The following is a 23,094-nucleotide window of genomic DNA, read 5'->3' on the forward strand; positions in this document are numbered from 1 at the left end:
TTCATACATTTCAATTAATCCTAACTATCAAACAGTGCAGTCAAATTCAGGTATTTATTCAAATTGGTTAATACGTTTTTCTATCTAAGGAAACCCAGCAGATTGCATCGAGTCAATGACTTGTAGCATTCACTTCTCCTAGATGATCATGTAGCGATAGTGGATAGTCACTGGTGTTGACTTTGCAGCAATCTAGTGATTTACATTTACTTTATGCCATTGTAGTTCAGTGTCTGAGCTGGAGGGGGCAGTGGAGTGCTAACTCTGAGGTATACAGGCTTCAGTAATGGTGGACCCTGAGAAATATGTGTAATACAAAAGTACAGAATTCAGTGCTATTTATTACCTTTTATCAAGTTTGGCAATCTTTGAAAAGTTTATGGAGTAAGTATGTGCACAACAAATAAAACATGTCTCTTCTGTTATAGTACAAAAGAAAGTACACCACCTATCAGTTCTAGGAATTGAACATATACAGGCACACCTCAAAAATTTAGAATATTGTGTAAAAGTTCAATATGTTTTGGCAGTCCTCTCAGAAAGTTGGACACATTTATTATATAGAATCATTACACATAGTGAAGTTTACTTATATAGCGCTTTTCAGCAACAAGGCACTCAAAGCACTAAACTAAAAGCCACAAAAGGTCATTGTTGAAGAAATTGGTTGTTCACAGAGTTCTGTATCCAAGTATTTTAACAGAAAATTGAGTGGAAGGAAGACGTGTGGTAGGTAAAGGTGCAACAGGAACAGTTGGTAGCACTGTTGCCTTGCAGCAAATAGGTCCGGGGTCTTTCTGCATGGAGTTTGCATGTTCTCCCTGTGTAAGCGTGGGTTCTCACCGGGTACTCCGGCTCCCTCCCATAGTCCAAAAACAGTGTTAGGTTAATTGGTCTCTCTAAATTGCCCTTAGGTGTGAATGAGTGTGTGTAAGAGTGTTTGTCCTGTATGTGTCTGTGTTGCCCTGCGATGGAGTGGCGACCTGTCCATGGTGTACCCTGCCTCCTGCCCGTAGACTGCTGGAGATAGGCACCAGCTCCCCCGTGACCCACTGTGGAAGAAGCGGTATAGAAGATAATTGAATGAATGAACGTGCATTTCATTTGGAAATTAAGGTCCCAGAGTCCAGAGGAAGAGTCAAGAGGCACTGAATCCAGGTTGGTTGAAGTACAGTGTGACGTTTCCACAGTCAGTGATGGTTTGGAGTACCATATTATCTGCTGGTGTTGGTGGTGCCAACTTGGCACCTGTCCACACTGCCAAAGGTACCAAAAGCTGGTACAAGCACCATGGTGTTCCTGTTCTTGATTGGCCAGTAATCTCCACTGTTCTGAACCCCATAAAAAATCTATGGGCTGTTGTCAAGAGGAAGATGAGAGACACCAGACTCAACAAGGCAGATAACCTGAAGGCAACTATCAAAGCAACCTGGGCTTCCATTACACCTACGCAGTGCCACAGGCTGATTGCCTCTATGCCATGGCGCAATGCCTTGATGCAATAATTCATGTAAGAGGACGCCTAACCAAGTATTAAGTACATAGAAATGGGCATTATTTTCAGAAGCCTGACATTTGTGCTTAAAACATCTTATTTGATTGGTCTAATGTGATATTCTAATTTTCTGAGACACTGAATTCTGGGTTTTCCTTACCTGTAAGCCATAATCATCAAAATTACAAGAAATAAAAGCTTGAAATATTTTACTCTATGTGGAATGAATGTCTATAAAATAACCGTTTCACTTTCAGAAATGACTGGAAAAAAATATTGCACTTTTACACAATATTCTAATTTTTTGAGATGTACCTGTAAATCAACCTAGCAGATTCTTAAGTTAATCAAGCTCCTACATAACTAGAAAAGACTCACTAAAAATCTCTTATTTTTCCTCGTTCATGGCCTTTAATTCTTTATGTGCCTTCTTCTTCTGTTTGTTACAGTCACGTTGTACATCATCACCTGCTGATTTCACAATGCAGTCAAGTTCCTTCACTCCAAACCAGGTAACAGAAATATACTTAGATACTTGATCTGAAATGGGCATGAGGTCTGCTTTGAAGCTGTAGAGAAGCAAACCGCCATAGTATCTTACCTGGACCAAACGGTTGTAGGAACCAGGTTCTTCCTGCTCTTCCTGGTGCGCTGGCTGCAGGCTGGATGGGGTTGAATGCTCGGATGGTCTTGACGTCAGCTTTGTTGTCACTTGCAGTCGGGATCTCCAGCACTGGGATGACAGTACACTGGTCCAACACACCATCAGATGTCATCACTTCAGTGTAGCCCTCTTCACAGCCACACACGCCTGCCTAAAGCAGCAAGCAGTAAAGGTTTTACAATAGTAAATTTATTTATCTAACATTCACAGTCATAAGACTGCTGTCATAAATAGCTTTCAAAAAACAGTTCAGGAAATAAACTCCAAAACATTAAATGTCATAAAACCATCAGGAGTTGAACTCAATGTAACAAAAAGTAGGTGTGGGTCATTTGCTACTAGAGAAAGTTTCTGTAGTTTTTTCTGAGGTTTAAACAGGTTATTGGTAAATGGACTGATTTTAAATTGCGCTTTAGTAGTTATATCGATCACTCAAAGTTCATTATACTAGAACCAGATTCACTCAATCACACTCAGAAACGAGCACACCTTCATGCACCTTGATATGCAGATTGGTAGGACACATCAACATGTAACAGGCTGGAATTAAACCTACAACCTGTCAACTGCAAGATTACAATTTTACCCACTGAGCCACAATTGCCGCAGGCATGGCAGTTCTATACTGCTATCACCATATAATATGATGAAGCCTAAAAGTGAGTAAAATGAACATACAGGGGTTGGACAATGAAACTGAAACACCTGGTTTTAGACCACAATAATTTATTAGTATGGTGCAGTCTTGGTCACAGATGCGCCAGCAAGACGTGCACCAACAATTTGTCCTCTTTTGAACTCTGGTATGTCACCCATAATGTTGTGTGCATTTCAATATTTTTAGCAAAACTGTGCTCTTACCCTGCTAATTGAACCTTTACACTCTGCTCTTACTGGTGCAATGTGCAATCAATGAAGACTGGCTACCAGGCTGGTCCAATTTAGCCATGAAACCTCCCACACTAAAATGACAGGTATTTCCGTTTCATTGTCCAACCCCTGTACGTCTAAAGGTTTTAGAAAGTTTTATGATTGGTTGTTTTTCCATTAAAAATATTCTATTCAGAAGAAACATGTCGGTAAAATCAAAAGATTACTTTGAACCCAAATCTACCAGAGGTATAATTAAATGTGGGCTTAGCTGTAACTACTGGTAGTTAATGGAGATGAGTCAGTTAGTACCTGGTGTTTTGTAATCATCTCTGCTTAACAGAAAACCTCCTCACTCATCTTCATTAAGCCACTAACCAGCTAACTATTAAGATACTCACCTCTGCCCAATGCACTGGTGTGTCACGTGATCAAGTGAGCGTAATTTGATTGGCTGAAAGCAGCTCTACTTGATCTAGTGCTGATTGCTGTGGCTCGAGTCACCAGAAGGTCAACACTGGAGGTGACTGTGGCTGAGTGAGAAGAGCGGTCATCTTGCAATAAGAGGGTTGTGCTTTCAAATCCAGCTTCCTGCTACCACATGTTGATGTGCCCCTGGGCAAGGCACTTAACCTCAAATTGCCTACATATTGTGTATGAATGTGTGAGCGTTAGTGAGTGCGTCTGGGTGAACGCTTTGAGTCCTCAGTATGACTGGAAAGGTGCTATATAAGTTCAGTACATTTGTAGACACATTTTTGCAGGTGAAATTTTTGCTGACAAATTTAAAGTAAAACAAAAAAATCACATGCATAACTGAACAAACTGAACTGAAAAAATCTGTTTTACAAATTCAATTTCTAAAAAAAGTCTGATTCTAATGAGACTATATTTTTTACATATTTTGTGTTTCTGTCTAGCTTTTTAAGAGACTATGTTAATTGTTAAATTTCTTTTTTATCATAAATATTTAGCTTAGTTTTTGGATTTTTATTTTTGAGTAATGTGAACCTGCTGTCTATGTATCAGAAAAGACAGTGATATAAATGTGTAAGGTGCTAGGTATAAATTTGCCCTACTCTTCCCTCGCTCTGCCCTTTTGCACTGCAGGGGTTTCCAAGCTTCCCAGTAATCTCCAAAGAAAATCCCGTCCTCAGAAATCCTTGTTGTGCAAACAGCAGCTTTTAACACTACAGAGCTGACAGTGTGGAAACAGAAAGACCATTTACTGATCCTGACTACCAAGCTCATCTGTTATTTAATTCAAGCAACCTCCTCTCAGAATATGTAACTACTTTCTAAATAAACAGCATTAATTCAGTTTCTGCAGTGAGGTAAAGTACATCGTTGTTTAGATTTTCACAAACCTGTTAAAAGAGTAACAGTATAACAGCAGGACTGGGCCAGGACCTGACGTGAGCCTCTCTTACTGGCTTAAGAGGCACATGGTGCTCTGTGATCATGTCAGCTCATATAAGTATAGTGGCAAACACAGGCACGCACCCAGAGGGATAACAGAGGGCAGGACTGCCATGAGGATTAACCAGAGAGACACAACACCATCAGACTACAGGTCTGCAGCATGCTTCTCAACTCCATGCTCCAAAGTCTAAACCTATTTCCAGAGGAGACAGTGCCTTTGCTGTGGCAGGTCCCAAACCTTGCAATAGACCGCCTCTTATTATTAAATCTGTGCAAACTCTGGAGCATTTTAAATCACTATTGAAGAGTATTTTTTTTGTTCTTATAGTTCTTTAGTAAATTGTTTTATTGTCTTTCGCTTCCTCTTAATTCTCTTTTCTCTTAACTACTTTACTTTACTTGAGACAAGAAGGTGAATCCTTGGAGAAGCTTCATAGCAAAAATCCCAAAGAATATTTTTTGGAAGATAGCTGTGATGCTAGTGGACAAGTTATTTCATGTGTAGAAAATACAACAGGAATGCAGCCTATCCATAACCTAGCAGGTTAAGGGAAAGAAAATGTGGGAGTGGTGTTTGTGGGTACATTAATCTAGGATTTTCACCTGTAATAAACTACAACAAAATGATGGAAAATGGTACAAAAACAATGCACACAATCCCAAATTAACAAAACAACGAAGGCAAGAATGGTCAGAGGCTGAGTCAGTAAAGGCAGAAATAAGTAAAAATGGTTAAATATATATACTGATCAGAAGAGGAAAAGATAAGGTTCTGTGAGTATATTATCTCTTTCATTGAAAACACAACCTTCATCTGAACATGTGTTATGGAGTAAAGCAAATAAAATGTACTACCTCAATCCTGGCATTTAAATACCCAGTTGACCAACAGCAGCCAATACAGATTAGGAAAAAACTTAACACCTTTACAGACACATGGACATTGCTTTGAACTAACTGAATTATTTAGGAAATACAGGTCCTTCTCAAAATATTAGCATATTGTGATAAAGTTCATTATTTTCCATAATGTCATGATGAAAATTTAACATTCATATATTTTAGATTTATTGCACACTAACTGAAACATTTCAGGTCTTTTATTGTCTTAATACGGATGATTTTGGCATACAGCTCATGAAAACCCAAAATTCCTATCTCACAAAATTAGCATATCATTAAAAGGGTCTCTAAACGAGCTATGAACCTAATCATCTGAATCAACGAGTTAACTCTAAACACCTGCAAAAGATTCCTGAGGCCTTTAAAACTCCCAGCCTGGTTCATCACTCAAAACCCCAATCATGGGTAAGACTGCCGACCTGACTGCTGTCCAGAAGGCCACTATTGACACCCTCAAGCAAGAAGGTAAGACACAGAAAGAAATTTCTGAACGAATAGGCTGTTCCCAGAGTGCTGTATCAAGGCACTTCAGTGGGAAGTCTGTGGGAAGGAAAAAGTGTGGCAGAAAACGCTGCACAACGAGAAGAGGTGACCGGACCCTGAGGAAGATTGTGGAGAAGGGCCGATTCCAGACCTTGGGGGACCTGCGGAAGCAGTGGACTGAGTCTGGAGTAGAAACATCCAGAGCCACCGTGCACAGGCGTGTGCAGGAAATGGGCTACAGGTGCCGCATTCCCCAGGTCAAGCCACTTTTGAACCAGAAACAGCAGCAGAAGCGCCTGACCTGGGCTACAGAGAAGCAGCACTGGACTGTTGCTCAGTGGTCCAAAGTACTTTTTTCGGATGAAAGCAAATTCTGCATGTCATTCGGAAATCAAGGTGCCAGAGTCTGGAGGAAGACTGGGGAGAAGGAAATGCCAAAATGCCAGAAGTCCAGTGTCAAGTACCCACAGTCAGTGATGGTCTGGGGTGCCGTGTCAGCTGCTGGTGTTGGTCCACTGTGTTTTATCAAGGGCAGGGTCAATGCAGCTAGCTATCAGGAGATTTTGGAGCACTTCATGCTTCCATCTGCTGAAAAGCTTTATGGAGATGAAGATTTCATTTTTCAGCACGACCTGGCACCTGCTCACAGTGCCAAAACCACTGGTAAATGGTTTACTGACCATGGTATCACTGTGCTCAATTGGCCTGCCAACTCTCCGGACCTGAACCCCATAGAGAATCTGTGGGATATTGTGAAGAGAACGTTGAGAGACTCAAGACCCAACACTCTGGATGAGCTAAAGGCCGCTATCGAAGCATCCTGGGCCTCCATAAGACCTCAGCAGTGCCACAGGCTGATTGCCTCCATGCCACGCCGCATTGAAGCAGTCATTTCTGCCAAAGGATTCCTGACCAAGTATTGAGTGCATAACTGTACATGATTATTTGAAGGTTGACGTTTTTTGTATTAAAAACACTTTTCTTTTATTGGTCGGATGAAATATGCTAATTTTGTGAGATAGGAATTTTGGGTTTTCATGAGCTGTATGCCAAAATCATCCGTATTAAGACAATAAAAGACCTGAAATATTTCACTTAGTGTGCAATGAATCTAAAATATATGAATGTTAAATTTTCATCATGACATTATGGAAAATAATGAATTTTATCACAATATGCTAATATTTTGAGAAGGACCTGTATATGAGACAAGGAAAGTAGACATTTTCTCTCAATATGTACATTTTTATTATAGTTTGTTTCATGGTTGCTCTATTTTCTCACAACTAATATATTTGGATGTTTGAAATATGTCAGCAACTGAAGTTATAACTTTAACTTTATTCAGAAACATTATGAGAAACATGTTACACTGCTTCCAAACAAAAGATCAAGTAATTCAGCAATGGCTCACTGACCAGTTCACTGTCTTATTGTCCACAGATGCTACTTGACAGTAGGATGGCTTTCTCTGTCTGTTGGAGTCTGGAATATATCCATGGATGTGTTTGTCTGTTTGTTATTTTAGGGGTTTTACAACTTGGACATTCATCTTTTTAGCTACTTTTTTATCTGGGTTTAAAGCATCATAGAGCAGTGTGCATAAAGTCAATAAACAGGCTGAAGTAAAGACACGAAGAAATTACAGAGACGTGCTACCTGGATGGATCGAATGGTTTGTCAAAAAATATCTCTGTCCAGTACTATGCCTGTAAGTATTATTTTTTAAATGTCTTGCATATGATGCATTCTGGAGTCATAAAATTGGAGATATTTGTATCTCATTTTTATTTAATAAACTGGATCTAATTACATGTGAAAAACCATTTTTATTACTCTGTCCAACACCAACCTCTGTGCACAAAGACCATGGCTTGGTACAAGGAGGGTCACAGGATCGATCCGCCATTGGCTGGGCTTGTGCCAGACAACCACCTGCAAAGCAAAATGCAAGAGGTCAAACTGAAATGCTCTCTGGTTTATTAATGGTTTTGAGGCGTATAAAGATAAAGCAAAACTGGGCATGATCTTTTATTGCATGTGTTAAATGATGAGATTAAGGTATAATTAAATAATAATTAATTAAACTATCTTGTAGTGCTTTCCTTCATCCCTCTTTGTGTTCATCTGAAGGTTGGTAGTATCACAGCTGATGGCAGGCAACCTGTCCCATAGAAGTGTTTTAGTTTTTTTTTTTACTTGTAATTTTACAAACACACAACAGTAAAGAAGAAAACACATGTTTATCTAGAAATATATTCAAAACACATATATAGTGGTTGTTTCACATTATTATTGTATCAAAACAGAAATATATGTAGTTCTTTACTTAATAATTATCAGATAAACCAATGTTTTGTCTGTATTGTTGTGTTCTGTTGTTGCCTTCTGCAATAAGATTTTGTGCCTTCCATACAAATTCACCACCTGAATCTTAATTCCACAAACATAACTAAGTTAATGCAGCACTTTGAGCAGATTTTTTGTCCAGGTCACTTGATATGCTTCATGTCAGATTGGACTGAGACAATTGTTCATTCTAGGTATAAAAACTGGTTAAGAAAGTTAAGATGATGTACCATCAGCCCTTGGTTTGGTGGTACATCATTTTGGTATTTGCTATGGTTGGTAATCGTGAGTTGGCTTTCAGTGTTTGTTATCTCAAATGCATTGGGCTCCTAAAGAGGGTCTTATGTGCCTTAATAGTGCTGTACTTAGGCCAAGAACTAAATATTCGTGGTTATGAATCAGTCTTTATGGATGTCAGTCCAGACAATGCTTTGGGTGGTCTATTGAGAACATGCTTTATGTGATTTTGTTTTATAGTGTATCTTCAGCAGTTGGTCTTGTTATCCCAGAAGGTATGATGCCCACAAGGTCCTTCCAAGCCTTGAGAGAGACCCTATAGACATTTTCATGAACTGATTCTTCATATTTCTTTACTTTGTTAAATAAACAATGACAAGTAGATTGAGTGTATATAGTGAACCCTTAGAGCACTTTACACTAAGGCCACATTTACCCAGTCACACTCAAATGAGCACAAATTTATACACCAATAAACCATTGAGTAGGTAAATTGAGGTTAAGTCCCTTGCCCAGGGGCACATCAACATGTGGTGCGGCAGAAAGTTGGAACTGACAACTCTCTGATTACAAGATAACTACTCTCTGTCACAGTCACCCCATGGCAACGTATGTTATGTGTTTTTGTTCATCTTAAGTTCAGGCAACAAACAGGAAGTTATTGTAATGGAAACCAATAAAGTGTAAATGACCTATTTTAATATCGGGGAAAATAATATAAATGTCGTGATTTGTAGGTTTGCTCATGATTGTTTATATTCTCCAGGTGGTGCTTTTATTAGTTCTTTCCTTAGAAGCTTCCTGATAAGCTGAAGAACAGCCTTTCTACTGGTGATACTTCGGCTGTATGGACCGGTCTGAGAAACCTGACTGCCTACAGGAGCCCCCCCACCCATCCTGAACAGAATCCTCGCCTGGCTAATCGTCTGAATGACTTCTACTGCAGACATGACAGGAAGCTGTTGACGCCTCAAATCATCTCATCCACATCCCATTCAGGAACAAATTCTTCCCATAAAGCAAACAACCCCCTACCTTCAGATCCTCTGCCTGCACTAAAGATCTCTGAGGAAGATGTAAATAGGCTTTTTCAGCACATGAAAACAAAGAAAGCTGGAGGTCCTGATAATGTGTCTCCATCATGCCTCAAAGCCTGTGGAAATCAACTCGCCCCGATCTTCACCCGGATCTTCAACAAGTCACTGGAGAAGTGTGAGGTCCCCTCCTGCCTCAAACGATCCACCATCATCCCAGTGCCCAAGAAACCCACCATCCTAGGGTTAAATGACTACAGGCCTGTAGCCCTGATGTCTGTGGTCATGAAATCCTTTGAGCGGCTGGTGTTGAAGCACCTGAAAGAGATCACAGGCCCCCTGCTGACCCTAGACCTATACAGGTCTAGGGTCAGGAAAAGAGCTGCTAAAATCTCTACAGACCCCATACACCCTGCACATAAACTGTTGAGAGTGTTACCTTAAAGCCGCCGCTACAGAGCACTGTTTACTAAAACCAGCTGCCACAGAGACAGTTTCTTCCCCCAGGCTGTTTCTCTGATGAACATTTAACAGAGTACCAAACAACAGCATACGGATGTTGCAAATGCACCTTTTTATTTATATATGTATATTTGTATATTGTATATATGTATATTCTTTAATGCAAAAAACAAAAACCAGAGAGCAAAGTGTACCGGAGTCAAATTCCTTGTTTGTATGTACGAACTTGGCAATAAAGCTGATTCTGATTCTTAGGTTCAGTTTCTTACTTATTCTTGTATTTTTTGTTGAGTTCAGAGTAATTCCCCTCCGTGTTTCTGTAAGGTCGCTTTCTGATTGGCTACATTCAACAGGCTTGTTTTTTCCCTTGGGGAACACCACACACGGTAGGATATCGGGGCAAGACAATCCGACATGTTGAATATCCCTGATTTGAGGTCTGAGCGGAATTTGACTGCACTGTTTGATAACTTGGAATAACTGGAATGTATGTACTTGACTATTTTGGGGGCTAATATAAGTGGATGCACATTTGTGTCTCAATGTTTGTCCTATGACTGAGACCGTGTCCAGGGTGAACACTGCCTTTTGCCCATTTACTGTTAGAGATAGACACCAGGATCCCCTGCAACAGTTAAGCCACTTTTCATTAAAACGGTTGTAGGATTTCTCATTTCTTTACTTAATAACTAGCCATTAGAGGTCTGGCTACATAGTTAAGTTCGGAAATCTGCATTACCCCATGGCTTTATTGTGCTGAGAATTCCACACAAATGGTGCAAATGGCTTTGAAGGAACCAGACATGTAGAGAAAACTTATGCATGGAAAAACACGGTTATCTATCAGAGTTTTTGAATATTTATGAGGTGTAATGCTCATGATCAGACATAATATAAATATTTATACAGGAAACTGGCTTAGGGCGAAGGCTCTAATGAAAGAAAAAGAATTGTGTGAGTGTAACAGAAGCTTCAAACAGGCTCAGCAGCTCAATGCAGAACTCAATGTTCGGCCATTGGGTCAATGGATAATTATTAAGTGTTTATTTTTGGGACCAATCAGCAGTATGGAACAGCCAGTGTACACAATGTGTACAGTATATATGGAAAAAATGTAGATATATATTACTTACCTGTGACATTCATCCCATCGGAGCGCTGGCACCAGACATGCCGAGATGAGCCTCTCCATGGTCCAGTCCTCCACTTGTATTCAAAACACTGTCCACCTGATGACATATGGTCTGGTTAATTAATTCTATCTGAATTTGCTTATTTTATATTAATTCACTGAGTATAGAATATATTGTAAAAGTATCCACTTGTCTGACTTCTCACACATCTGAACTTGACTAACAACCCAGTCTTTAAACAGGTACACCTCAAATTAGAATATTAAGAAAAAGTTCAAGATCTCTTGTCACTCAAGTGAAACTCATATATCATGTAAGTGCATTCATTATGAGTGAAATATCTTAAGCCTATATTTGATTATGGTTTACGAGGAATTAAAACCCAAAAACAGTCTCATAAAATAGCCTCATAAAATTAGAATATGGTGAAAAAGCTAAATATTGAAAGCAGTTGGTGCCACATCCTAATCAGCTAATTAACCTGAAAACAAATGCATAGGTTTCCTGAACCACAAAATGGTCTCTCAGTCTGGGTCAGTAGGCCACACAGTCATGGAGAAGACTGCTGACTGGACAGATGTCCAGAAGACAGTCATCAACTATCACAAAAGTCTTAAGAAGCTGCTTAAGAAGCTGCTTAAGAAGCTGGTTGTTCGCAGAGTGCTGTATTCAAGCATATTCGTAGAAAGTTGAGTAGAAGGAAGTTCTGTTCTTGAGCAAATCTGAAGATCACATGAAATTTGGAGCTCTGTAGCCACTCACTACTAGATATTAAGTACAGAAAGTTGTTGACGTCTGTACATTATGTGCCTCAGCATCCTTTTACCCCACATTCTGATTTTATGTGGCTACCTCTTTATAGCAGAATTGCTGTTGTTCCTAATCGTTTCCACTTTGTTATAATACCAATAATGGTTCAGCGAGTTATATTAAATAGAGAGAAAACGTCTTGACTTAACTGATGTTTTCATTTTTGCTTTGCTATTGCAGTGTATTAACCAAAGATCTTTGAAACTGACCTGTACATGGCCGTGCCTCCAATTCTTGTTCAGGACACTCAAGCAGGTTTTCTGGATCCTGAGCAACTACAGCTCTGGATCGAACTTGGACTGAGCCAAAACCCAGGTCATCCCCACTCACACAGCTTAACTGACATGGACTCCAGACAGTCCATTCTGTCAAGTAGCATTCTCCTACAAGAAGGCAACCAAACAACCAAGGGTTTACATTTCCAAATAAGAAGAAAAAACATAACAGTTTAACATTAATGCACAGAAACACTTAAATTGTGGTTTATGTCTTTCTAAGTCATCACAAGCATAAAATATGCAGTTTATTTCAAACATGGCTAAATTGTTTCCAATATAGATTTTTCTGCCATTTTATATCCTGTTAGGACAGAAAACTAGCAAGTGCCAAAATGTAGGGTTCCAATTCTGAGGATAAAATGGTAAATGGCCTGCACTTGTATAGTGCTTTGTCAAGTCCCCAGCCCAAAGACCCTAAAGCACATCCCACTACAATCAGTCATTCAACCATTCATACACACGTTCACACACTGACAGTGATGAGCTACATTGTAGTCACAGCTGCCCTGAGCCCTGGGGCACACTGACAGAAATAAGGCTGCCATACAAAGGCGCCACCGAGACCCCCGACCACCATCAGTAGGCAAGTTGGGTGAAGTGTCTTGGTCAAGGACAGAACCACTGAGACTGACATAGCAGCTGTTCGAACTGGCAACCCACCGGTTACAGGATGAACTCCTACCACCTAAGCCACTGCGGCTCCAAGAAAGAAAGGATAAAGTAAAGATAAAGTATCAAATTCATGTGCATAACATCAAATCAACTTTTTTCTATTGACTTACATGAGACTGTTTCTCTTTCTATTTCTTAGTTTTATATTTGCTGCATTTCAGCTGCTATGGAATTGCGCATCATCATTATTCCATAATATATATATATATATATACACACATATATATATACACATATAGGTTTTGCAGAGTCTTAACTCTATGTAAAAATATAGGAAGTGAATTTCACAGTCTAGGTACAATTAATTTGGTAGTGTCAGGTGTTTTGAGTTCTATTTCATGTCTCAGTTTCTTTATTTTTTAAATTTATATTCTCCTAATGTTGCCATTTTGTACTTATTCATTTATTCACTTATTTCCTAGATCATTCTTAAACATTTTGATCTCTCTGATTCTTTCCAGTGTTTCTGTTTAGCTCCTGTGCCCATTCTCTCTCCTCCCTCAGCTCTCTCCCCCTTCATTGATCTCAGCTGCTACTCATTCTCTACTGATTACTCTCATCTGCTTGTCATGCCTTCCGCTCATTCTGCCTCAGTATTTAAACTGTTGGTTGTCATAGCTGAAGGAATATTCTGTTACTGTTCAATGTCTCATGCTCCATTGCCTCAGTTGTTTTGCTCCAGACTTGGCTACTTGCCAGTTTCATGTCCCTTCAAGTGTTTTCTTTTTAAGTTTCTAGTGTTATTGTTTTGTTATTATTGTTATTAATAATCTCTTAAATTAAGCTCACACCCAAATTAAATTATTAAATTTATTTGAATCAAATCGACAAAAGGGTCTGTAAATTTTAAAATGAAATCAGAGTTTAGAGCACAGAGCCCTGAGGAACTCCCCATGATCTGGTTTATAGACACACTAAAACTACTACCAGATATATAAAATAAAATAAAAACCCCACATTAGAACAAATTCAGATATCCCAAACAGATCCCTCAGTCTGTTTAGCCAGATTTTATGGTTAACTATTTCAAAAGCCGAGCAGAGGACCATGTTTTTTTGAGCATCTGCTGAACATCATAATATTGCTGGGAACATTAAGTAGTGCTGTTTCAGTGGAATGCATTTTACATTTTCTACTGCTTCTTCCATTGTGGGTCACAGGGAGCCAGTGCCTATTTCCAGCAGTCTATGGCTGGGAGGCGGTGTACACCCTGGACAGGTAGCCACTCCATCGCAGGGCAACACAGACACATACAGGATAAACACTCTTACACACACTCATTCACACCTAAGGGCAATTTAGAGAGACCAATTAACCTAACACTGTTTTTGGACTATGGGAGAGTACCCGGTGAGAGTCCACGCATGCACGGGGAGAGCATGCAAACTCCATGCAGAAAGACCCCCGGCTGGGAGTCAAACCCAGAACCTTCTTGCTGCAGGCAAGTAGGCTGTAAGTTAGACAGCAACTGCCCTCTGAAAATGTTTTGACATAAAAGGGAGTTCATGGCAGGTTAAGGTGACCAGATTTCTGAAATCAAATACAAGGACATTTCCAGCCCAGAGATTAAAAGAATTCAACATTATCGAGATATAATGAAAACATTGCTACAGTTAAGTTTCATTAATTTAAAAATATTTAATCGTCAATAAACACTAAAAATCAAGTTCAAATCAGGAAAGTGTTTATCCACTGTGTTGTAAGCATTTCCTAAGAGTAATAAAACAAATAAAGTAATAGCAACGATAATGTATGTCTTCTGCATTTTTCTTTCTAACACTCTTCGAATACCTCTTTTTCCCTCCTCTTAGCTTTACTCTTCTTACTAACAGTCTATTTTCCTCTTCTCTCTTTAACTCTTCCAATTTCCTCTGCTTTCACTCTTTTCTAGGTCTTTCTATTTTCCTCCTCTCTGCTCTTCAATCAGTCTTTCATTTTTCTACAACAGAGACATAATATAACCACAATCCTCCCTTTAAAACATTAGAACCTATAAAATAATGAAACAATACAATTTAACGAATAAAAAAAAAGATTTTTGTTTCAGATACCCTTTAGTAGTTAGTTATACTTAGATGAGAAACTAGGTTAATCCTAATATAATCTTATAAATATTAATGTTTCTTTAAACTGATGAAATGCCAAAATGGCTATATATATATATATATATATATATATATATATATATATACATATATATACATATATATTTATATATGTAAACAACTATTTTTACAAGCTAATACAACAGAAGAAATGGACATTTAACCAGGTGGTTATCTCTCCCTCCTCATCATTCTTAGTTCATGCAGTTCTTGCCTCATCCGGTTTCCAGGTTACTGACTCCTTTACTTTTGTGAAAAACCCATATGTCCAAACTGAGTAGACAAACACCCCTCAACCTGAAAGTCTGTGTTCACATATCACAAAAATAAATTAACAAAACAAATAATAACTAGATCTGGAAAATATAAACTAAAGGTCACCAATCAATTTTAAAACATCTTACTTTGGACGTTTCCTTGTTGACACTGTAGCGCACCACTGTACCAAAATAGGCAGCGCTTAAAATATATTTTTTTTCAATCATTCTGCTACAATTTCTCCCACTCTCCCTCACTTTATGAGCTACTTCTTTTTGTGACTCATTTTGCCATTTGTTGCTTGTTAATAAGAGCTTGGTTTATTTTATTTTATTTTTATTTTTTGGACCCTCACCTTTAGTAAACCAAAACACATCCAAGTCCTATTTTTTTCATCTGGGCACAGTTAATGTGGACAACACAAACATTTCCTTCTGCAAAGCAAACCTTTATCATGGCAAAGATCAGCCCAGTCCAAGGCAGCGAGCTCAGCTCTTCTACTCTGTTTGTCACGTTAATAGCAGCGCAACCAGATACTGTAACAGCTGTTGTTGCGTGCAACATGCTCACTCACTCTTTCTACCTAAGGCTAACAGTCCGCACACAGCATTTCTTTATTCTCATTCACAAAACACCAAAATCAGGGACATTTCCGAGGACACCTTAAGCCGGGGACAAGTTGTCTAAAACGGGCACTGTCCCCAAAAATTGGGGAGGTCTGGCCACCCTACTTTGTCAAATGTCGTACAATATTTACATAATGCCGGATCCAACTTTAGTTTTTTAAGCTGCATGAATTTAAAACAGGGCTGCACGGTGGCGCAGTTGGTAGCACTGTTGCCTTGCAGCAAGAAGGTCCTGGGTTCGATTCCCGGCCTGGGGTCTTTCTGCATGGAGTTTGCATGTTCTCCCTGTGCATGCGTGGGTTCTCACTGGGTACTCTGGCTTCCTCCCACAGTCCAAAGACATGCCTGTTAGGTTAATTGGTCACTCTAAATTGACCTTAGGTGTATGAATGAGTGTGTGTGTGTTGCCCTGCGATGGACTGGCGATCTGTCCAGGGTGTACCCCGCCTCTCGCCCATAGACTGCTGGAGATAGGCACCAGCTCCCCTGCGACCCACTATGGAATAAGCGGTAGAAAATGACTGACTGACTGAATTTAAAACAGGTGTATTTTTATTCTGATAATGACTGAAACATTTGAATGTCTTACTTACTTAAAAATGTCCCCTTGACTTTGTCCATGTTTTTCATCAGGAATATGTTATTTTCACTCTGGATTTAATTTGACCTCCATGATTTAGTTCTTTGGCTCCTGTTAACTTTCAGTTCCTTATCATTGCATTCAACCTATTGTTATCATCCATGTCATTGCTTACTGAACGCTTGTCATTTTTGTCCTCAGTTTACTTCTGAACAGTGTTGTGATTGTGTGGGCTTTTGGTAGCATTATAAATGTTGTTATTTTCTATTAAATCTTTTCTTTAATAATATGGTCATGGACCCAAATATCTAAAAGCAAGAATGATACTTCAGTCTGGATATGGGCAAATGTGAATTTATTTATCTGTATTTTTCATGTCACAGCTAAAATATACACTTTTTATTGTACTTTTAATTCATGTTTTCAAATTTAGTTAAAAGTAATGCTTTATTATCAATATACAGAGTTGTTAGAATCAGCTTGTTATATGTGTAGTTACCTGGACAGGGTACAGTACAAGGTTCCTGGAGAATAATTTGTCTATCTCCATTTACTGAAAGTTCCACATCTCCACATAGATCATCATCAACCACACTGCTGTCCTGCTGGCCAGAACCATCTGACACAAAGCAAGACACATTCCTGAAACGCATGCCTTCCCCACACCTCGCCCCCTGATGAAAGACAGAACAGAGAAACTGCTTACAAAAGCTACAGGCACACCTACATCTTTTACAACTTTGACAGCTAATCATAAACAACTAGCTGTTAGTTTTCAACATATAAAATGGGAATATGCAAAGAAGCTTTTGTTCTAACTAAGAAAGTGAAAGAGTACCAGGTGAAAAGGCAGTCAGGAAGATAGGACTAATTGAACCTGTCCATGATTGATCATCATGAGAAGATAAGGAATTTAAAAGGTGAATTATCCATTAATGTCTTATTAATTGAAAAATTACTTTCAAGCCCCTGTCACTAGATCCAACTTGGATATTGACACAAGAGTCATCCATTCCTTGTCAGTCGCTAAAGATGATGATCTTAATAAGGCAGAAATAGATTGTATCTTACATTATACAGTGCCTCAGAAAAGTTTTTATATCCCTTGAACTTTTCACATTTTGTCACATTAAACCCCAAACTTCAATGTATTTATTTGGGTTACTTGTTATGCCCAAGTCCAATCTAGGAGACATACTATTCTGCAACAGTTACATGCATACCTGCTTTAACACTCCTGATTGCTGGAGAAGGAATGCATTAAAAGACTGCAGGATAGCAGCTTTCGAGGACTGGGCTAAAGCACCCATGTTATAGACCAACACAAAGGGTTAAGAAAATGATGCACTCTGCAAGAGCGATGTGTGTTTGTACTCAATGCCTATTTACTCTGATATCCCTAAATAAAATTCAGTGAAACTAGTTGTCTTTACTTCATCAGTAAACGGAGTTGATCTGAATGTAATTAAATCACACTATAAATGCAGCTGTTCTGTGGAGACAACATTAGTGATTCAAAGCTTGGGTTCAAGAATCTGTTGATAGGGAATGCAGTAAATTAGCTATGCAATCGACAAATCAGGCTGTTTTGGAAAAGTGGCGTGAGTGGGAAAGAAAATCATAACGTGTTCCACTTTGGCAGTTTGCCAAAGACTATGTAGGGAACACAGTAAACACAAAGAAGGTCACTAGTCAGATGAGAACAAATGTTAATGTTTTGTAACAAATGCAAAACATCATATGTGAAGGAAAACTATCAAGTCTTGAGATCGGGTCGCTGGGCCAACAGGTCCAGGGGGGAACCCCAGACATTACTCTCTCCAACAACATCCTTCAGCTCATTCTGGAGAATCCCAAGCTGTTGCCAGGCGAGAAAGGATTCCATCCAGCCAGTTCTGGGTCTTACCCTGGTTCTCCTCCTGGTGGGGTGTTCCCAGAAAACCTCTGAAGGGAGGCACCCTGGGGGAAATCCTGATCTGATGCCCAAACCACCTCAGTGGACTCCTTTTGATGCGGAGAAGCAGCAGCTCTTCTTTGAGCTACCCCCTCTAAGGCTGAGTCCAGCCACCCTTCAGAAGAAGCTCATTTCGACCGCTTGTATCCGGGATCTTGTTGTTTTGATCATGATCCATATCTCATGACCATAGGTGAGGGTCAGAATGTAGATGGACCGGTAAATCGAGAGCTTTGCTTTTTGGCTCAGCTCTTTCTTCACCACAAAAGACCAGAGCTGCACCAGCATTACTGGAGCTGATGCCCCAAGCCATCTGTCCATGCCACATTCCATACTACCATCACTTGTGAACAAGACACCAAAATACTTAAACTCCTCCAGTTGAGGCAAAGTCTGACCCCAAAATCAGACGGGGCGGTCCACCTTTTTCTGGTTGAGAAAAAAGGCCTCAGACTTATAGGAGCTCACTCACATCCTAACCCCTTCACACTCGGTAACAAACCACTCCAGTACACGTTGGAGGTCATGGCCTCAAGAAGCCAACAGAACCACATCAGTGGCAAAATGCAAAGAGACCCTGAGGTTCCTGACACTCTCCTCTCCAATACTATGCCTTGAGATCCCGTCCAGGAGAAAATTCAAGATTTAAGAGTTTTTATTGTCATTATTCAATTAAATTCAACTCAGTTTATTTACATAGCGCCAATTCACAACACGTCGTCTCAAGGCACTTCTCCAAAGTCAGGTACATACATTTCAATTAATCCTAACCATTGAACAGTGCAGTCAGCTTCCGTTATTTCTTCAAATTTAATAAAAAGTTTTTCTATCTAAGGAAACCCAGCAGATTGCATCCAGTCAGTGACTTGCAGCATTCACTCCTCCCGGATTAGCATGTAGAGACAGTGGACAGTCACTGGCGTTGACTTTGCAGCAATCCCTCATACTGAGCATGCATGTAGCGACAGTGGAGCGGAAAAACTCCCTTTAACAGGAAGAAACCTCCAGCAGTTACGGTTAGTTTGAGAAAACAGAGCAGAGACACAAAGAGAACAAAGAAGCACTGATCCAGGAGTCCTTTCTATGGGAAAGAAAAGTAAATGTTAATGGATGTAGCTCCTTTCACCTAGAAAGACAGAACAGATAAACTCTGAGCCAGTTTTCAAGGTTAGAGTCTGAAAGAGAGCACATAGAGTTAGTCACAGCAAAAGCTCAGTCAATTGCCATGTCTAGGAGAGAGAAAGGGTTAAACAGTGAAAGACAAGGCCATGTGGATCATCGGTAGAGGGTGAGCATTAAGCTGTTGCCAGCAGAAGCTTGGACGATGCCCCTCTCCAGAAAGGTGTCACAGGTAGACACAGAGTCAGGCCAGGTGTAGCTTCTAGGATGAGAAAAAGAGAAAACAAAGTTAAAAGCTGAAATAACAAAAAAAATGCTAAATTGGAGAGTAGTGTGAGAATGTAGCGAAGAGGGTGAAAGTGGTCATTATGTCCTCCAGCAGCCTAAGCAGCATAACTACAGAGATAGCTCAGGATAACCTAAGCCACTCTAACTATAAGCTTTATCAAAAAGGAAAGTTTTAAGCCTAGCCTTAAAAGTAGACAGTTTGTTCATCTAGAGCCCACTGATGGCCATTGTTATACTAAAAACCACAACGATTGGGATACCTCTCTCTGTCAGATTGATTATAACCAGTGGAAAAGAAAAAAAAAAAATGTTATGTCACCATAATGAAATTTTGCTGAGACACGGTGCGCTACATGTGTATTTTTTGAGCTGGACATAATTTAAAAACACTTATAGAAAAAAGAGAACATATGTACATGGAATGTGGCATGTAGTATTTAGTATTTACATAAACTGCAGCTTGTTCTGAAACAGTGATGGGCTGGTGGTTTGTTTGGTTGTCAGCAGGGATGTTTAGTGTCTGCCTGCAGGGGAACAATTGCCTTCACTGCTTTGGGAAATAAACTGTTTCTGAGTCTATTTATTTTTGATGTAACATTCCTGAAGCATTTTCCTGATGGAAGTGGGACAAACAGTGCATTGCCTGGTTGGGTAGGGTCTGTAGCAATGTGTCTGGCGCTTGTCTGGACTCGTGCAGCATAACCCGAGTCCAAATCCGGTTAACAACACCACGCATTCCACTGTGCTGTCCCGACTGCCCATTGTAGGTCTTTTCTCTCCTGTGCTGTGCAGCTCCCATACCACACTGTTATACTGAGGCACAGGACTATTTCAATTGTGGTCCTGTAAATGTTTGTGAGCAGCTGAGTAGAGAGTCCAGTCCATTTCAGCTTTCTGAGAAAGAAGGGCCGTTGCTGGGCTTTCTTCACCAGGTGGGAGGTGTTCTCTGTCCAGGAGAGGTCAGAGGAAATGTGAATGCCCAGGAACTATATGCCATTCATACACTCCACCACCTCCCCCTATATGCAGAGAGGAGCGTGTTCAGTCTTCCTGGACCTCCTGTAGTCCACTATGACCTCCTTGGTCTTGCTAGTGTTCAGTCTGTGGTTGTTCCTGGAGCACCACTGACTCAGATTGTGGATCTCTTCTCTGTAGTGGGTTTCATCATTGTTAGATATGAGACCCACCACAGTGGTGACTTCTGCAAACTTCACAACCAGGTTAAATGACAAGGGGCAACGCTGGCTGAGTCCGAAGGTCACTGGGAACAGGCTCGACATTGTGCCAAGAATGCAGACACAGCTCTTGCTTTGGGCATAGGATTGGCTAACCATGAAAAGCCACCCAGATACCCCATACTCCCAGAGCAATCCCCACAAAACACGGGGGACAGGGGGATATGCCTTCTACATCTTCACAAAACATATGTAGACTGGAAAAGCATACTTTTAGAACATCCTCAGCTATTCCGCAATGGCCAGGATGAAAGCCACATTGCTTCTTCTGGATCCAAGATTCAACTGTCAGGCAGAGCCTTGTCACCAACTCCCTAGGGAGGCTGAGAAGTGTGATCCCTTGATAACTGGATTATATTCTCCGGCCCCCTTTCTTAAAAGTTGGGACCATCACCATAGATTGCCACACCAGTGACATTGAGGAGGCATGTCAACTATGACATCCCCACGATGTCCACAGCCTTTAGAAAGTCAGGGCGAATCTCATCCACAGCTGGCGTTTTGCCATTGGGGAGCTTTTTATTTACCACAAAGACCTGTACCACAGTGATAGAATCACATTCTCCCCAGTCTTCAGGCTTTGCCTCCTCTGCGTAGGACATGGTGACCGGATTGAAGAGATCCTTAACGTGCTCCTTCACCACCTGACAATGTCCTCAGTCTAGGTCCGCAGTTCCCCTCTCTCCATAGCTTCATGATCCATTCCAATTCAATGTCCCCAACTGCCCTCTGTAAATGAGAGACATTCTCCTAGGTGTGTGTATTGAAGATCATTTGGACAGGTTCCTCCACCAGACCTTCACAGCTCACTCTCAACAGCCGTTTGGGTTTACCAGGTGGGTTCACCAGATGATATGATAAGATTGATGATTAGCAATGGGCCCAAGGTGGCCGGGTAACAAGTACACTAATGAACCACCTTGTGCTCGAACATGGTGTTCTTTATGGACATGTTGTATGGACAGAAGTCCAACAACAAAACACCACCCGGGTTCAGATCAGGAAGGCTATTCTTCTTGATCACACCCTCCAGGTAATGCTCACATGGGCATTGAAGTGTCTTTGGAGCACCACTGGATCCCCAGATGGCACCACTCCCAGAATACCATCCAGAGACTTCAAGAAAGTCGGGTAGTCTGGACTGCTGTTTGGTGAATAAGCACAGACAACAATCAGAACCATCCCTCTTGCAAACTGAAGTTGCAAAGAGGTCACCCTCTAACTCATCGGAGGTAACTTCAAAACTGAGGCACTTAGCAGGGGGTTTGTGAGTATCTCCACCCCTGCCCGATATCTCTCTACCTGGGCAACTCTGGAGTAGGAGTGAGTCCTGCCCCTCTCCGGGAACAGAGTTTCAGAGCCCAAGCCTTGCATAGTGGTGAGTCCCACTATTTTAAGCTGGTATCGCTCAACCTCACACAACAGCTTCGGCTTCTTAACCGGCTCCCTCGCCTGCCACCTAACTTGAATGGCACCGGATTTCAACTTTCCTCTCTGCAGGTGGTGGGCCCACATAGACGCAACTTCCTGTAGATTCTTCAGACTGAGTCAACCCAAGCCCAAAAAGCCAAAGCTCCACCACTGTGTCAAGAGTGTCTCCCTAATCTGTTCTAATTTCATCCCATTTTTTGTGGGCAGCCATATCATAGGAAACCATTATTCTTTCTTAGTCTGACCCCTCCCGTTTACCATGGAGACACTGCTAGGAGGTAAAGTTCCGAACAACATAGCCCTCAGGATCATACACAAACACTCCACCATGTTAGGGTGGCAATTCAACCGAGGGTGGCAGAGAACTAGATATTTGTCAAACCAATTCAATTCCACAAACCATCCCCACAATGACAATATTTTATTTATAAAAAACCTTTAAAACCACATATTATTTCTCTTTCACTTCATAATTCTGCACTACTTTGTGTTGGTCTATCACAAAAAACCTCACTTAAATACATCAGAGATTGTGACTGTAACACGAAAATTGTGAAAAAGTTGAGTTGTATAAATAAACTTCATGCCAGGATTGTTATTGTTAGACTTTTTTGTCCCCTTGCATTACCTGGTTTTTTAGCTTCCTTGTTGTGTTTGAGCTGTGTTCTGGCCATTCAATAATCTGC

The 23,094-nt window shown here is 40.4% G+C and overlaps 1 protein-coding gene across 5 annotated transcripts in view; it reads right to left on the bottom strand.

Annotated features, from left to right (window-relative positions):
* thsd7aa (thrombospondin, type I, domain containing 7Aa) overlaps nt 1–23,094 on the bottom strand; it is a 180,326-nt gene that overhangs the window by 10,144 nt on the left and 147,088 nt on the right. For all 5 annotated transcript variants that reach the window (XR_007041014.1, XR_007041012.1, XR_007041013.1 and 2 more), the window contains 5 exons: nt 16,881–17,055; nt 12,072–12,245; nt 11,053–11,148; nt 7,690–7,772; nt 2,097–2,310 (listed from right to left, as the gene is read on the bottom strand). Coding sequence is in view for 2 of the 5 variants with exons in the window: in XM_047383876.1 (XP_047239832.1) it covers nt 2,097–2,310; nt 7,690–7,772; nt 11,053–11,148; nt 12,072–12,245; nt 16,881–17,055 (742 nt within the window). In the remaining 3 variants the exon portion in view is untranslated. The remainder of the gene's footprint in view (nt 1–2,096; nt 2,311–7,689; nt 7,773–11,052; nt 11,149–12,071; nt 12,246–16,880; nt 17,056–23,094) is intronic.

The sequence above is a fragment of the Girardinichthys multiradiatus genome, chromosome 13 (assembly GCF_021462225.1).
Source record: "Girardinichthys multiradiatus isolate DD_20200921_A chromosome 13, DD_fGirMul_XY1, whole genome shotgun sequence".
Classification (NCBI taxonomy): domain Eukaryota; kingdom Metazoa; phylum Chordata; class Actinopteri; order Cyprinodontiformes; family Goodeidae; genus Girardinichthys; species Girardinichthys multiradiatus.